Below are 17,437 nucleotides of genomic sequence, written 5' to 3' on the forward strand. Positions count from 1 at the left end.
TTTTAAGTAACTTATGCGAAACATTGTATTGGAACTAGGAATTAGTAGAGTTTGTGGACATTTGATTTAAATCTTCCTATATCGAAAGTGGGATGTAGTACCTCTGCAGGAGTTTAGTTCACTCACGAACAGTGCGGCTAATGAATGAATTTTCCCTGTGAGTTGTGCGCTCTACTAGCCAATCTACCACAAATGGGTATTTTCTTGAAGAAAGACGTGTGTTAAGCAAGAATATACGGGTATCGGAAAGTTCCCTAATTCCAAAGGAACACATTCCATTGTAGTATCGATAGAACAGTGAAATAGACCCACGTTGCGATGGTGTTCTAGTGAATCAATAGAGTTCGATACCCTGCTGTTACCGATATGTACTTTCGCGCTCACTTGTACGCGGTCGAGAAGCTCCAAAATAGAATTCTAAGCTTCGGCCCTTATATGAGACTTGTATTCCATTTTCGGTCAAATATAAGTGGTGTAAATAGTAAGGAGATCAAATGGAGTGGAGTATGCCACCGTTCCAAAAAACAGAGACACTTGATGGAACAACAATATCTGCAAACGTTTATGTGTTAAAAAAATGTGTCTTGCAGGCGTTAAAATCGACTCTGTTATCACGACCTCATTCAGAGATTTTTATCAAGTCGTCAAGTTGTGATTAAGCAATTCATTCATATTGCGCCTCATTGCCCCAATATCTAGAGGGCTTGGCCTTTATTTTAAAATTGTTTAAACAATTCTCGGGAATTCTAATTTCAAGGGAACTATTGGTGTTAATTAGTTAAAACTGGGAAAAGTCAAAAATATTTTTTGTTGAAATATGTATTAAAAAATATGGACCCCCTTCTTTTATATAATTTTAATGTACTTGATAATGTATTTTCAAACATATAAAGAAGTTTTTTCTTCAAACGTGTTGTTTTGGATTATGCCAGTCTTGTGAATAACCAATATTTATGTAAAGTTTTTCTTAAGTTCTTTCTTTTGTTTTCTTTCTTTTTGTTTTGAACCATGTTTTCCAAAAATTTGCTTTAGGTAATCCTCGTAGTAAGGTCATTGATTTTTACATTTTTTTCGGAAGAAAATTTGTATTATAAATATTTATATAATAAAAAACAAATTAAAAATTTAGTGACGTCCCAATAATATTTGTCACTAGATGAACTTGAAAAAAATTCAAATTTCCCATAAAAACTCTTCTATTTAACTAAAAATGCAACGGAAATGTGAATTTAAAAACATAATTAGTGACTATTTTCTATATGACATCATCTTTTTAACACGTTCTTTGGCATTATATGTGGTGTGCTCTCCGCCAGCATGTCGTGGAATGCATTGTTTTAGATCAGTCATGCCATTCGACTGACGTTCTAGCCAAGCATTTGTTGAATGGGGAAAATCATCTTTGCGATAGTAACCGATTATACCGGATTTTCGTATAGAGCCTAGCTCATAAGTTATAAGTGGACTTAAAATATTTGATGCATGTGCGCTGGGTAATTTTGCCACTTTTGCTTTTTCCATCGTACGCATTATGCAATTAGTGTCACATGAAAGACATGCGAGATCCTGTAGAACTTTAATGCGAGCTCCAGCTGCAGCGCAATCATCATTTGTCGAATCGATATAGTTTTTAAGCAGGGTATGTAGTTCTTGGACATCCTTGGTAATATTTTCTTTAAATGTTTTCAAAATTCCCTCAATGGAAGCAAATCCTAAGGTGTCATTTAAATTGTCAACTGTCTTTGAGAATTGTTTTTCGTTTTCATTTATTTGACGCAATATCTCAGAAATTTGATTGTCAACCCGGCAGTGTAATTCTTGTAATTGATCCAGAGATGCCTTTCTCTTAAGTTGATCGTAGTCAACTTTGTTGGCTAATTGAATTTCCAATTCAGTTTTATCTACTTTCTCAACCATTACATCTTCAATGATTTTTTTCATATTCTCAATGCTGTTCTGATTGTTTGAAATACGTGCCTCTATGCGACTTTGGGTTTCTTTTAAGTTAATTGTTGTGATCTTATGGTCTCGCATTTGTTCTTGAATTTCAGAGATAAGAGAAAATGTACGTTGACTCTCTTGTTGTAATAAACGCGAAGAAACTTCATTTACTTTGTTCGTCAGAAGGCAAAATTCGCTTTTTAGTTCCATCAGTTGATCGAGAAGCTTTTCGGGAGAATAACATAGATGACCATTAAGTTCATCTTGAAAGGTTGCAGTTTGTGCAATAATAGCATCAGGTTGGAAGCCAATATTTTGAGCCTCTAATAAATCATTTTCTGATAAAACTTCGTTCAGTTGTAGACCTGAAGATTGCCAATTTAGAGATTGTACTGAAGGAAATTGTATTCTATTAGACCCATCGATATATACGTTTTCTTTCTTAAATTCTCGCAGTGTTTGAGCCATTGAATGCAGTTTTTGAATTTGATGAAAGTCGGGCTTTTTACTTAAAGTAAGGAATGTTAAAAGCAATAACTGTTCCATTACAAATTCAAGTTGATCCTTCATTATTGCGATTCCCAATGTAAATTCTTTTGACAAAGAAATTTGTTGCATTGTCATTTCTATTTTAGAAATGCGTTCTTTTAGTTTATGCACCGACAACTGGGATGTAATAGGTTTTGGGAGAGATTTGATAGAGGTTTTTGAATTTGTTGGACTTAGTACCTCTATAACATGTTTTTGCCCAGATATTTGTTCTTCTGTATTCTTTGGCAGAGTTTCAGAAACTATTGGAATCTCTTCCGACATCAGAGATTCATTTAATGTTGCTGCATTTGATTCAGTCGAAAGTTCTTTTTGTTCACTATTCGATTTTTCTTCATTGGGGTTTGTACCACCAAGTAGTCTAGGTTTTTGTAACAACTCATCTAAAATATTCATAATATACTAATTATTTTCTTTTTGATTTCTAAATAAACTTTAATAAACTTACAATTTGATGCTTTATTGCAGAAACAAACAGTTTCAGTTTCATTGTTGCAATATTCTATCATTTCATCAGTAATTCCTAATTTTTCAGCTATACAAGTGAGCAAACAATGGAGAGCTGAAAAATTGACGTGACCTGGTTCAGGAAAACCAATTGCCATGTCAATAAGTTGACGAAATTTCATTGTAGTCATTCTCATTTAAAATATTGTCTAACTAAAATATGCAACAAATATACACAATCAATTACTCAATTCTGAACAAAAAACACAATTTGAAAATATTTAATTTAGTTGACGTTCACAAATTTTATTTAATTTGTGTTTGTTACTTAAGGGTATTCCCCACAAATTTTTCCATTTTCGTAAGTAAAATCAACTGATGGAAGTTGTGTTAGGGTACTACTACACTTTGAGTATATATTGTTACATTTGGATCATAAAATATTTAAATAAATTCGGGCAGGTATACATTGTAGTTGAAGTTTTACCAATAACAATTAAAGTTTTGGCGGCTAAAAGATTCCTGAATGCAGATTTCTGAATGTGTTTCCCTTAAATTAGGCAACTTGTTCCCTATACCCGTATATCCATTTGTGGTAGATTGGCCAGTGGACCGCACGACACATTAGAGGGGAAATTCATTATTCTGCCATACTGTTTGTATGTCGAACAAACAGTCTGCAGAAGTATTCCCTGCCACTTCCGATGTAAAAAAATTAAACAAAATGTCTAAAAATATTACTTCTTTTAACCTCCCTCCCACAATCTACTTTCTTAGATCAAATATAATGCTTCACATAAGTTGGGGTCATCCTCTAATTGCTGGCCCAAAAAATATCTGACTGTCTTCAAATATAAATCAAATGTTAGCATATTTTACCGATTTATTAATACTTATGATTCTTTTTCAAATCTTTTTAGCGTGTAATAATCTCCAAACACAAAATAAGTAGTAAGTGACCCCTTCAATTACTATTTTATGTTTTTATAATTATAACTGCTTTTCTTTCAGTGTAATGTAATTGAGTAGTTAATTCGTAGATATTTGTAAAAGTCATTGTTATTACGTGAACATATGTACATACAATGACATGATACTAATGACCTAAAAATAAAAACAAAAACGAAAACAAGTGCTGCCCTTTTGACAGCTCCTTATTAACTGTTGCTATACAGTGTCTACAGCAGCTGATTAATGACGTCATCGTGATATTCCTTATCGAAATTAGCTGAAGTTTATTTAAGTGACAAATAACAAAAACTACAATAGTACTTGAAACACAAGTAGATAAACATAAATCAATTAACAATAACAACAATAGCAACAATAACAATTGATTCATATTGTACATACATACATATAAACGTACCTAAATATATAAACATATACGGACATATTTATATTAGGTTGGCTCAAGAAGTCAGATATTTTAAACACATAAAATAACTTCTATATTATTATATAGCTATAAGGACATTTCTGTCTGTTTGTATTAAAAATGTGTTACCAACACACACACAAGTGTTGGCACCTCACAGTGTTTGCAACATATTGTATGTATGTTTACATGTTGTATGTATGTTTACATAGAGGCCTTTTTAAAGGCCTCATTAAAAAAGTTGTAAAATTAGAAAACTTTATCCATTTTTACAAGTAGGCATTTAGAACTTATTACCTTGTGCAATAGAGAAATCTTGAGGAATAGAAATATGCAATAAACGGGGAATAAATACAAAACGTTAAGAATTTTTATAAGATGGTTGTTGTAAATTCCATAAAACTTTTTTCCAGACAAATCTAATTATTTGTTTAAGTACATATCTAAATATTTCTTCAACTTTCCTAGGCCTTTAAAATTTCTGAACAATTAAATTTTAAAGTGTGGCCCTTGCGTTATTTCCCTCTGAGTAGGTATGTGTATTGATGTGAGTTTATATCTATGAAAATGCCAAGTAAACGGAGCAGAAGCAAAAGAAAAAACAAATAACCAAAATAAAAAATACTACTCAACAAAGCAATTTTTAATTTTTTACGACAGTTCGATTTTAGATTCAACGGAGGCTTGTAGCAACTCGCTTTATAACCGGGCAAATACAACTAAAATAAAAACAAATAACAAATATTTGACTCAATATTATCAAAAACGCTCAATGGTTTTTGTTGTTTGTTATTAGACCAGATAACAAATAACATACGAATCTTATTGAACTAAAAAATGAAAAATAAAACGATTTCATAATATAGAACAAATCATAAAAAAATAATGAAAATAATTACTTTAAACAAGTAACTACAATTTACAATAACAAAAAATAAATAAATAATAACAAATCAAATTGATAATCGCAATTTTGATAAAATAATCAAAATAAATAAGAAAAACAAAAACAAGTGAAGAAAAAAATATCTAAAATAAATAACTACTTTATTTTTTATGAAAAAATTTAAAGTGATTTAAAAAGCAAACAAAGGAAAAAAACAGATTTAATAATTATTAGCAAATAAAGTAAAATAAAAACACGTTTTAAAAATAACAAATAAAATATAAAGGATTTCTGCGGCTTGATAAAATCTTCAAAAATAAATTTAAATATAAATTTGTCTGTAGCTGATAAAATTGTACGAAAAGAGTTTTTTTTATTATTTTCATTATTGTTAGCAAAATGTTATTAGAAATTGGATATTTATCTATATATATGTAGTATATTATTTTTACAAACGCTTATTTGCATTTCAGCACTTAACTTTGTAAAAAAAAATCTTATGCATACAATATTTATAAATTTAAAAAATCAGTGTTAATTCGAAAAGTAATTCATATTATTTTGAATATTAAATTTATGAATCTTTTACATTTGGTGCTAAAGAAAAAATCATAACAAAAATAAATACTTACATACATAAGTATGTATATATGTATGTATGTATGTATATCACACAATAATGATGAATGCTGACCGCCTACACCATGCGAAATAAACAAATTGTGAATAGATTAATAATAATCATACGTCCCCTGTTACCAGATTATTAAGTAAATAAACATTTACATATTTGTGTTCGCTCACCACTAATTAAACTAACTTGTTAAATATTTTTGATATTAAATAAATAAAGATTGCTTTTGCACAAAATGTTTGAATGCAAAATTTTATAATAACAAAAACAATATTTATTCTTTTCATAATATAAAATTATATATAAAAATTTTATATAAATTGCATTTAAAAGGTCATTTTTAAACTTTGTGACACAAAAGGTCGCTAGTTTTAACATCTGTCTGACAGTTTTCATTAAAATATCTTATGTATTCTTTTAGGATCTTGGAGGATCACTTTATCTCCAACTAATACAATCTTCCCGTATAAGTTATGAAATATGAGTTTTTGTAAGCCACTACTGCGATATTTGGATTTAAACGACATGTTCTGTATCTCATACAGTTTACCTAATTTATTCCTTCATAATTAATAGCTTATACCCCAGGAAAATTAGGCAAAAAAAAGTAGCAATCTAGAGAATTTCAGATAGCTAAATGAAAATTGACACATAGATTTTTCCCAGTATAATTAGTAAGGAATTAAAAGATACCGAAAATTTTTTATGCGCGGAGCTAGATATTGGAGGTCAAAGGTTACAAAAATTAGTTTTTGTCGAATATCTTGCTTAATATGCGTCGGACGTATTTTAGTGTTATTATAATTTCTATAGACAATTGAATTTTTTACATTGGGTTGAGGAATATTTTCGCATAGCTTTAGATATTCTCGAGCTATAGCACTACTATTTTCAAATCTTATAATAAGAAATTAGTTATAATTTTTACATTTAAACATTTTATCTCAAATTCGTAGGGTTGTCATTCGAATAAAAGGTATTCGATTAATCGAGGAAAACAATTACAAATAAATAATTTCCAATTTAGAATAAAGAATAATTCGAACAATATTTGTCAATTAATCGAATATTCAAATAACATTTATAAATTACCTTTTACGAATATTTTATTAAACATGGTATTAAAATGATGTTAATATTTTCTAAAACAAATCCAAACAAATATAAAGTTTTAAAAATTTTTGCAGTTCATAAAAATGTATGTTTAGCAATGTTTTTTTAAATGTTAAAGTGAAAAGTGAAACAGATAAACATTAATTTGGTTCAGAGTGTAACCCTTCACCGAAAATTAAAATGGAGACACTACATAGACGATAGGATTAAGAAGGCACATCGGTGCTGGGCGATATGTAGGAGAGCTACAGACCTACTATGACATATCGCTTGTTAAAAAGTGTAATTAGATTAATTCTAGCTTATGCTAATTTCACTGAAATTATGTGAAAATATATTCCTGACTTTGTAAATTATGTCCTTTAATTTTTTTAATTTAATAATAATTGTGTTTAAAAATAATCGGAAATTTCGGATAGACGGGGATTAAACTATGGTCCAGAGAGATATGACAGAAATTAATTATGTATTTTTTTTATTAGAAAGACAAAATGTGACATTATCAGTATTGAAGTTAAAAATATTAAGATTTGAAAATATCAGCAAGATTTGAGAAAATGCACAAAAGCTCGAAAACAGCTAATGTTATGCGAAACCAAATAATAGGAATTTCATTCTCTATAGAAATTACAATAACATCAAAACGCATACGACGAAAAATAAGGGAGATATTCGATAAAAACTGATAAAAACCTTCGACTTCCAATATTTTACTTGGCGTACACGATATTTTCTGTGACATTTAATTCCTTGCTAATTATGCTAAGGGGAAGCTATTTAATTTTTGAAATCTTTAAATCAATGGGCAATGAAATTATGGTAATCCAATAATACTATTAAGCGAATAAATTGCAATATGTGAATATCCAATTTTTAAGTAATCATTTTTGAAATATTTTTAGTTTGTAAAATACATACATATAAAAACATTAAGATGTCCCTTGAATACCTCACATACGATGCTTATTAATGTACTAAATAAGAAATAAATGAAAACAATTTTCTTTAAAAGCCCCTCAGTTTCCTAACAGTGATTAAAAAATATATGTATAAATTAAATATTTTGACAATTTTGGCCCCTCTTTCGATTTAAAGCGAAAATATTATGCCTCTCCGAAACACTAAAAATTATTTTGTGGATAATAAAATACTCAAAAAAATTAAAATTATTTTTTCCCCAATTACGGAATTTGTAAGGCCCATTTCGAAAAAATCTATAATATTTATTTTTTTAAAAATTACACTGAGTTTAGGATTTTCAATCGTGGTAGAAAACTGAGGATTATTCGAAAAAATGTTTTCTTGTGTTCAGTACATTAATGAAATTCTTAAATACATTAGGGTCATAACTTTTTAAAATTTTTGCAAATATCAAAAGGCGGTATATATCGTGAATATGATATTATTATTTCACAATCTTGAAAAAAAATTCGAACACCAAGAGCGATGATGTTTTGTATAAATATTACCTTTTCTAATTGAGCCAAATAAGTATTTTGAGCAACATTTTTGTAATTTTGTTAAATTACAATTGCAATTTGTTTTTGCAATTTAAAAAAATTGCTATTATATAGTATATTTTAGACAATAAACAAAAAATTTTACAGTTGCTTTTGGTGCGGAATTTTTTTCACCAAATTGAGTTAAAACAAGTAATAGTTCAATATTCCTCTTTGCCGAATCTTATATACCCTTCACCATAGTGTATTTAAAATAAGTAAAATTTTATAAAACTTCAATTTATTTCGACTCTACCATTACTCTACTATTACAAACCAGCAACAACTATCACCAAACAAAACTAAATTCTAAATTTTATCAAAAAATTATCTTTTTTGATGAAATTTTCTAAGGTTGTCTCGTTTTTTGCTTATATCTCCATTATTTATGGACGAATTTTGTTGATTTTAAATTAGAAACTTCTCGAAAGCATGTCTGAGAGAATTATTAAAGATTTATGTTAAAATATACATTGTATATACCCACAGCTCTGAAAGAATTCATTTCCTAATTCTTTATTTGAAATTGAGTTATATTTTAAAGAATTAACAATTCTTTAAACTCATCCCCTTTGATTTAATTCCTAGAATTAATTCTTAAAGCTTTCGATGTAGTTGAATTAATTCTCTAATTTAACATTCAGAAGAAATGTTAAATTCCTTCTGAATGAATTAATTTTGTTTGCATTCAATCTGTTACAAATTGAATTAGAATTAATTTCAACAATTTCTATTGATTTTTAAATTCCCTCTGAATGATATAAATTTTGTTTGAATTCAATCTATTACAAATTGAATTTAAAAAGTTTTTAACCATTCAATTTGAAATAGATAGAATGAAAGTTTTGTTTTATAATTCAAAAGCATTCTGTATATTAAAAATTGAATTATATTTTTTTCTTTTATTCAATTTGTAATAGAAGGAATTAAACAAATATGAGTGATCATTCCATTGAATTCATTCCTATAAAGAATGAATTCTTTTAGGAATTAAAGCCGAATTAAAAATATAAGGTAATTAATTCCAAATAGAATTCATTCTTTCCAAGCTGTGTATATACCTTATATGGTCGAAAATTATATTGTGGAAATTATAAATGGAATGACAAACTTTTATGTACTTTTCACTAAGGTGAAGGGTATAATAATATAACCTTAATCGAGATCAATATTTTCAGTCGCTGGTAGGGTACTATGGCGTCTTTCAAACGAATATTTTTTTATTTTTCATATGCAGTATATTCATATAAATAAGTGGTCCACGGGACACCCTAATGTATATGTACATAAATTATTTTATATGATAATAAACCCTTGAAATATTATATGTGTCTGAAAGTTAACTGATTTACATGAGAATATGTGCTAATTACTCTAATTTAAAAAAAAATATATATATATATGTAAATTAATTGCAAAGTCTATTTTATAATTACTAATTAAACAATGTGTAACAAAGTGAAATTAATAAATTTGTGTGTTAAAGAACATAAAATACAACAATAACAAAACATGAGACGTCATCCAGTTACCTGATCCTCTACAATTAATTTAATTCAAAAATAATCTACAATACTACAAAATTATATTCACACATACATACACATTAAATACATACTTAGATACTACAATAACAATAAAAACCCACACAATTATTTGTTTACACACACAAACATATGTATATGTATGTATGTAATTTTTGAAATAAAAACACAGAAAAGAGCTAAACATATTTATATGGTAAGTAAACACTAATGAAATGCAACAAAGCAAATTGCCACATTAACAAAGAAAACACTGTGCTACAGTTCAAAATAAACGTTTAAGTGTAGTTATTAGGAAGATAATTTTGTTTTGCAATAGACGTTACTAATAGCTATTAATTAGGCCTTTAATTGATGCGAAGTTTGGTTTTGGGAAATTTTTATCTTGAAAGGGGTGTATGTTTAAAATGTTGTTAACTGATGTCTCTTTAAAATGGTTAAAATTTTATCCAAACATTTTTTGACTTTTTTTTCAATTTAATTTGAATTATATTCAAACGCTACATTTTTTACATATGATATTTATGTTCTTCTTTTTGATCCTTCGATTATATATACAAAATACGATTAAATACGATCGATCGATCATGCCTGAATCAAGCCAGCGCTATGCCGACATACACTTGAATGATTTCATCTAATTCAAAAATATTTTAATTAGAAAACAAAATACATCGTTCTTAATGATACCCCCTATACATAAATTAGGCAAATATTGAAATTACAAACACTTAATGGACATTATACACTTTAATTGCCTGTTGATGTCAATTAAACGACCATATTTTTTATTTACACTTTGTATACAAGTTCATTCCTAAAAATAAGTAGCCCCATTTTCGCAGAAATCTAAAATAAATATATTGTTATGGTTTCATCAAAACAGAAACCATAACATTACGAGTACAAGGTTTAAAAAGCACACGTTTGCATTATGCTTTTTCATCATCGCATTTATTATTCGACATGTTTTTTTTCACTACCAATTTGAGGACTAATTAATGGTTTATGTTGTAATTTGATTAGAATGTTTAATATACATTATTAGTCAGTAGATAAAGAAAACGTAAATACCTAGCAAAAACTCGGTAATTACTTGTACTAATATAGCCACTTACTTTTCAATGACTACCACATACCGTCGGTATTATTTTTAATCAGATACGTATGTACTTTATTTTGAATTGTGCCGTTTCACCCCTTTTATGGGTTCCCACTTAATTCGGGCTCTACATAACTAATTTTATGTTTCTAGGTTCAATATTATAGAAATTTCAAAAAGTACCTTTTGTAGAACGAAAAAGTACCAAAAAGACACCTTTTTGTGTCCTGATCTAATCCCGGCTCTACATATTTAATTTCTACATACTCTACGAGTCAAAAAGTACCTTTTGTAGAACGAAAAAGTACCAAAAAATACCCTTTGATGTGTTCTCATTTAATCCGGACTCTACATACTTAATTCCATGTTTCTAAGTTCATTATTATATAAAACTCAAAAAGTACCTTATGAAAAAGCATCAAAAAATTCCATTTTCATCTAATTCCGTATCTACGTACTAAGCTTAAGCTTGGTTCAATACTATAGAATATTCCAAAAGTACCTTTTGAAAGTCTCACCTAATTCTGATTCTACATACATAATTTCATATAAATAGGTTTAATAGTATCGAAAATTTAAAAAGTACCTTTTGAAAAACAAAAAAGTACTAAAAAGTTCCCTTTTATGGCTCTTAACATAAGCCAGGCTCCACATATATAATTTCATGTTTTTAGCCAATAACAACACACTAGTGCTGCTCTTGCTCAGCTACTCTTGCTCTGCTGCTCTCGTTTTGCCTTGGCTTTATGGACCGTTCTATTCGATCGTATTTCCAATAGAATTATTGAATGTTCGGATCTCGCAGATATCTGGGGTCTGAAAACTTATTTTATCATACAAACACAGACAGACGGACATGGCTAAATCGACTCCGCTATCTATAAGGATCCAGAATATATATATATATATATATATATATATATATATATATATATATTATATATATTATTATAATATATATATATATATATATATATATATATATTATATATATATATATATATATATATATATATATATATATATATATATATATATATATATTATATATATATTATATATATATTATTATATATATATATATATATATTATCAGGTAAGGGGTTAAAATGATAAAATTTACTTACATTTTATGTCATTATATTAACATGGTGATATCATTGAAGGCAAGCACTTACCACAATCGCTTGCAAGTAATTAGAAAACTCAGTCAATGTTAATCGCGTAAAAAACGTATGAATTCTACATCTTTACGCAGAAGCTGACTAATAAGAAAGTATTTATATAACATATTATTAATAAGACATTATTAAAGTACTTCTATGTAATCAAAACTATATGTAGTATTCATTGAAAAGTGTGTTAATAGGTATGTGGTTACAATTGCAAATCATTAAATACTAAAATTTAGTAAAAATGTAGCGTTCAACATCCGGGTGGCCTTTTTATAAAAAATAGCAATAGTGGGGGTGGCACCTCACATATGATTTATATAAACAAATTTCGTATACGTAGTCCTTAAATATTGCACAATTACCATTGAGTATAAATGAGCATTAGGAATAAGGTCGAACTTGCAAAATAAGTGTGGGTCTTCATATATAAACAATGTACTAAAATTCGTGAATCTATGAATGAATCCAGATGAACATTTTTGCAAGTGGCCAAACTATGTATACCAACGGATATTTTTCGCGTTTTTATACCCTTCACCTTCGTGAGAAGGGTATATATAAGTTTGTCATTCCGTTTGTAATTTCTATAATATAATTTTCCGACCCTATAAAGTTTATATATATTCTGGATCCTTATAGGTAGCGGAGATGATTAAGCCATGTCCGTCTGTCTGTCCGTCTGCCTGTCTGTCTGTCTGTATGTTTGTTGAAATCAGTTTTTAGAAGACCCCAGATATCTGCGAGATCCGAATCTTCCATAATTCTATCAGACATACGACCGGCAAGAACGCTATTTAAAATCAGCAAAATCGGTCCATAAATAACGGAGATATGAGCAAAAAACCGAGACAACCTCTGAAAATTTCATATAAAATTTAGATTTTTTATTCATGCTCAGACAAAAACTGCAAAAAACAAAAACAAAATACATAATAATACGGTAAATATTGTTATTGTAATTTGTTTATAAAAGCAAAGCAGAGCAAGAGCAGCAGAGCAAGAGTAGCAGAGCGAGAGCAGCACTAATGTTTTGTTATTGGCTAGAAACATGAAATTAAGTATGTGGAGTCTGGCTTAAGTTAGAACCCATAAAAGGGGATTTTTTGGTACTTTTTCGTTTTTCAAAAGGTACTTTTTGAATTTTCTATAATTTGAACCTAGAACCATGAAATTAAGTATGTAGAGCCCGGATTAGGTGAGAACCCATAAAAGGGGATTTTTTGGTACTTTTTCGTTTTTCAAAAGGTACTTTTTGAATTTTCTATAATATTGAACCTAGAACCATGAAATTAAGTATGTAGAGCCCGGATTAGGTGAGAACCCATAAAAGGGGATTTTTTGGTACTTTTTCGTTTTTCAAAAGGTACTTTTTGAATTTTCTATAATATTGAACCTAAAACCATGAAATTAAGTATGTAGAGCCCGGATTAGGTGAGAACTCATAAAAGGGGATTTTTTGGTACTTTTTCGTTTTTCAAAAGGTACTTTTTGAATTTTCTATAATATTGAACCTAGAACCATGAAATTAAATATGTAGAGCCCGGATTAGGTGAGAACCCATAAAAGGGGATTTTTTGGTACTTTTTCGTTTTACAAAAGGTACTTTTTGAATTTTCTAAAATATTGAACCTAGAACCATGAAATTCAGTATGTAGAGCCCGGATTAGGCAAGAACAATACTTTTTCGTTCTACAAAAGGTACTTTTTGAATTTTCTATAATATTGAACATAGAAACATGAAATTAATTATGATATGAGTAAAAATCCGAGACCACCTCTGAAAAGTGAGGATTAAGTGAGAACCCAAACAAGGGGAGTTTTTGGTACTTTTTCGTTTTTCAAAAGGTACTTTTTGCAATTTCTACAATATTGAACCTAGAAACATGTAATTAAGTATGTATGGCCCGGATTAAGTGAGGACCCATAAAAGGGGACTTTTTCGTTGTTCAAAAGGTACTTTTTGCAATTTCTACATTATTGAACCTAGAAACATTTAATTAAGTATGTATGGCCCGGATTAAGTGAGGACCCATACAAGGGGACTTTTTGGTACTTTTTCGTTTTCAAAAGGTACTTTTTGCAATTTCTACGATATTAAACCTAGAAACATGTAATTATGTATGTATGGCCCGGATTAAGTAAGGACCCATAAAAGGGGACTTTTTGGTACTTTTTCGTTTTTCAAAAGGTACTTTTTGCAATTTCTACGATATTAAACCTAGAAACATGTAATTAAGTATGTATGGCCAGGATTAAGTGAGGACCCATGAAAGGGTACTTTTTGGTACTTTTTCATTCTTCAAAAGGTACTTTTTGAAATTTCTATAATATTGAACCTAGAAACATGTTATTAAGTTCGTATATCCCGGATTAAGTGAGAACCAGTAAAAGGGGACTTCTTGGTACTTTTTCGTTCTTCAAAAGGTACTTTTTACAATTTCTACAATATTGAACCTAGGAACACGTAATTAAGTTTGTATGGCCCGGATTAACTGAGGACCCATAGATGGGGCTTTTTGGTACTTTTTTGTTCTTCAAAAGGTACAAAAGGCTTTAAACACATCATGGTGAAGGGTATATAAGATTCGGCACAGCCGAATATAGAACTCTTACTTGTTTGTATTATATTGACATTTTTGCAATGAACTCAATACAGATATTGTAATAAATTTCCATAATAATAAGTTTCTAATAATTATAGAAATCGAGAAACTAAATCGGTCTATAATTTACATATATATATATATATATATATATATATATATATATATATATTATATAATATATTATATATATTATATATATAATATATATATATATATATATATATATATATTTATATATATATATATATCTATATTATATATATTTATATTTATATATATATATATATATATATATATATATATATATTTTATATATATATATATATTATATATATATATATATATATATATATATATTATATATATATATTTATATATTATATAATATATATATATATATATATTTATCAGGTAAGGGGTTAAAATGATAAAATTTACTTACATTTTATGTCATTATATTAACATGGTGATATCATTGAAGGAAGCACTTACCACAATCGCTTGCAAGTAATTAGAAAACTCAGTCATGTTAATCGCGTAAAAAAACGTATGAATTCTACATCTTTACGCAGAAGCTGACTAATAAGAAAGTATTTATATAACATATTATTAATAAGACATTATTAAAGTACTTCTATGTAATCAAAACTATATGTAGTATTCATTGAAAAGTGTGTTAATAGGTATGTGGTTACAATTGCAAATCATTAAATACTAAAATTTAGTAAAAATGTAGCGTTCAACATCCGGGTGGCCTTTTTATAAAAAATAGCAATAGTGGGGGTGGCACCTCACATATGATTTATATAAACAAATTTCGTATACGTAGTCCTTAAATATTGCACAATTACCATTGAGTATAAATGAGCATTAGGAAATAAGGTCGAACTTGCAATAATAAGTGTGGGTCTTCATATATAAACAATGTACTAAAATTCGTGAATCTATGAATGAATCCAGATGAACATTTTTGCAAGTGGCCAAACTATGTATACCAACGGATATTTTTCGCGTTTTTATACCCTTCACCTTCGTGAGAAGGGTATATATAAGTTTGTCATTCCGTTTGTAATTTCTATAATATAATTTTCCGACCCTATAAAGTTTATATATATTCTGGATCCTTATAGGTAGCGGAGATGATTAAGCCATGTCCGTCTGTCTGTCCGTCTGCCTGTCTGTCTGTCTGTATGTTTGTTGAAATCAGTTTTTAGAAGACCCCAGATATCTGCGAGATCCGAATCTTCCATAATTCTATCAGACATACGACCGGCAAGAACGCTATTTAAAATCAGCAAAATCGGTCCATAAATAACGGAGATATGAGCAAAAAACCGAGACAACCTCTGAAAATTTCATATAAAATTTAGATTTTTTATTCATGCTCAGACAAAAACTGCAAAAAACAAAAACAAAATACATAATAATACGGTAAATATTGTTATTGTAATTTGTTTATAAAAGCAAAGCAGAGCAAGAGCAGCAGAGCAAGAGTAGCAGAGCGAGAGCAGCACTAATGTTTTGTTATTGGCTAGAAACATGAAATTAAGTATGTGGAGTCTGGCTTAAGTTAGAACCCATAAAAGGGGATTTTTTGGTACTTTTTCGTTTTTCAAAAGGTACTTTTTGAATTTTCTATAATTTGAACCTAGAACCATGAAATTAAGTATGTAGAGCCCGGATTAGGTGAGAACCCATAAAAGGGGATTTTTTGGTACTTTTTCGTTTTTCAAAAGGTACTTTTTGAATTTTCTATAATATTGAACCTAGAACCATGAAATTAAGTATGTAGAGCCCGGATTAGGTGAGAACCCATAAAAGGGGATTTTTTGGTACTTTTTCGTTTTTCAAAAGGTACTTTTTGAATTTTCTATAATATTGAACCTAAAACCATGAAATTAAGTATGTAGAGCCCGGATTAGGTGAGAACTCATAAAAGGGGATTTTTTGGTACTTTTTCGTTTTTCAAAAGGTACTTTTTGAATTTTCTATAATATTGAACCTAGAACCATGAAATTAAATATGTAGAGCCCGGATTAGGTGAGAACCCATAAAAGGGGATTTTTTGGTACTTTTTCGTTTTACAAAAGGTACTTTTTGAATTTTCTAAAATATTGAACCTAGAACCATGAAATTCAGTATGTAGAGCCCGGATTAGGCAAGAACAATACTTTTTCGTTCTACAAAAGGTACTTTTTGAATTTTCTATAATATTGAACATAGAAACATGAAATTAATTATGATATGAGTAAAAATCCGAGACCACCTCTGAAAAGTGAGGATTAAGTGAGAACCCAAACAAGGGGAGTTTTTGGTACTTTTTCGTTTTTCAAAAGGTACTTTTTGCAATTTCTACAATATTGAACCTAGAAACATGTAATTAAGTATGTATGGCCCGGATTAAGTGAGGACCCATAAAAGGGGACTTTTTCGTTGTTCAAAAGGTACTTTTTGCAATTTCTACATTATTGAACCTAGAAACATTTAATTAAGTATGTATGGCCCGGATTAAGTGAGGACCCATACAAGGGGACTTTTTGGTACTTTTTCGTTTTTCAAAAGG

The 17,437-nt window shown here is 28.7% G+C and overlaps 2 protein-coding genes across 3 annotated transcripts in view; one reads left to right on the forward strand and one right to left on the reverse strand.

Moving 5' to 3' along the window:
* LOC111678993 (restin homolog) lies at positions 1-3,281 on the reverse strand. The gene is made up of 2 exons (XM_023440472.2): positions 2,939-3,281; positions 1-2,873 (listed from the first exon to the last, which is right to left on the reverse strand). The coding sequence occupies exons 1-2, from the start codon at positions 3,132-3,134 to the stop codon at positions 1,249-1,251; spliced, it is 1,821 nt and encodes a 606-aa protein (XP_023296240.2). The 5' UTR covers positions 3,135-3,281; the 3' UTR covers positions 1-1,248.
* Positions 3,282-9,677: 6,396 nt separating this feature from the next.
* Positions 9,678-17,437, forward strand: part of LOC111678994 (receptor-type tyrosine-protein kinase FLT3) — a 39,925-nt gene continuing 32,165 nt past the window's right edge. The window contains exon 1 of one of the 2 annotated variants that reach the window (XM_046948781.1): positions 9,678-10,187. The gene's annotated coding sequence lies outside the window, so the exon portion shown is untranslated. The remainder of the gene's footprint in view (positions 10,188-17,437) is intronic. The other variant, XM_046948772.1, reaches the window with a different exon arrangement.

This window comes from Lucilia cuprina, chromosome 2 (genome assembly GCF_022045245.1).
Source record: "Lucilia cuprina isolate Lc7/37 chromosome 2, ASM2204524v1, whole genome shotgun sequence".
In the NCBI taxonomy this organism is placed as follows: domain Eukaryota; kingdom Metazoa; phylum Arthropoda; class Insecta; order Diptera; family Calliphoridae; genus Lucilia; species Lucilia cuprina.

Bases quoted from the DNA above. Each gene is read 5' to 3' on its own strand.
- LOC111678993 (XM_023440472.2), bottom strand. From the start codon at position 3,134: ATGAGAATGACTACAATGAAATTTCGTCAACTTATTGACATGGCAATT. The intron at 2,874-2,938 runs GTAAGTTTATTA...TGAATATTTTAG, and splicing joins CTGCAATAAAGCATCAAATT to ATGAGTTGTTACAAAAACCT.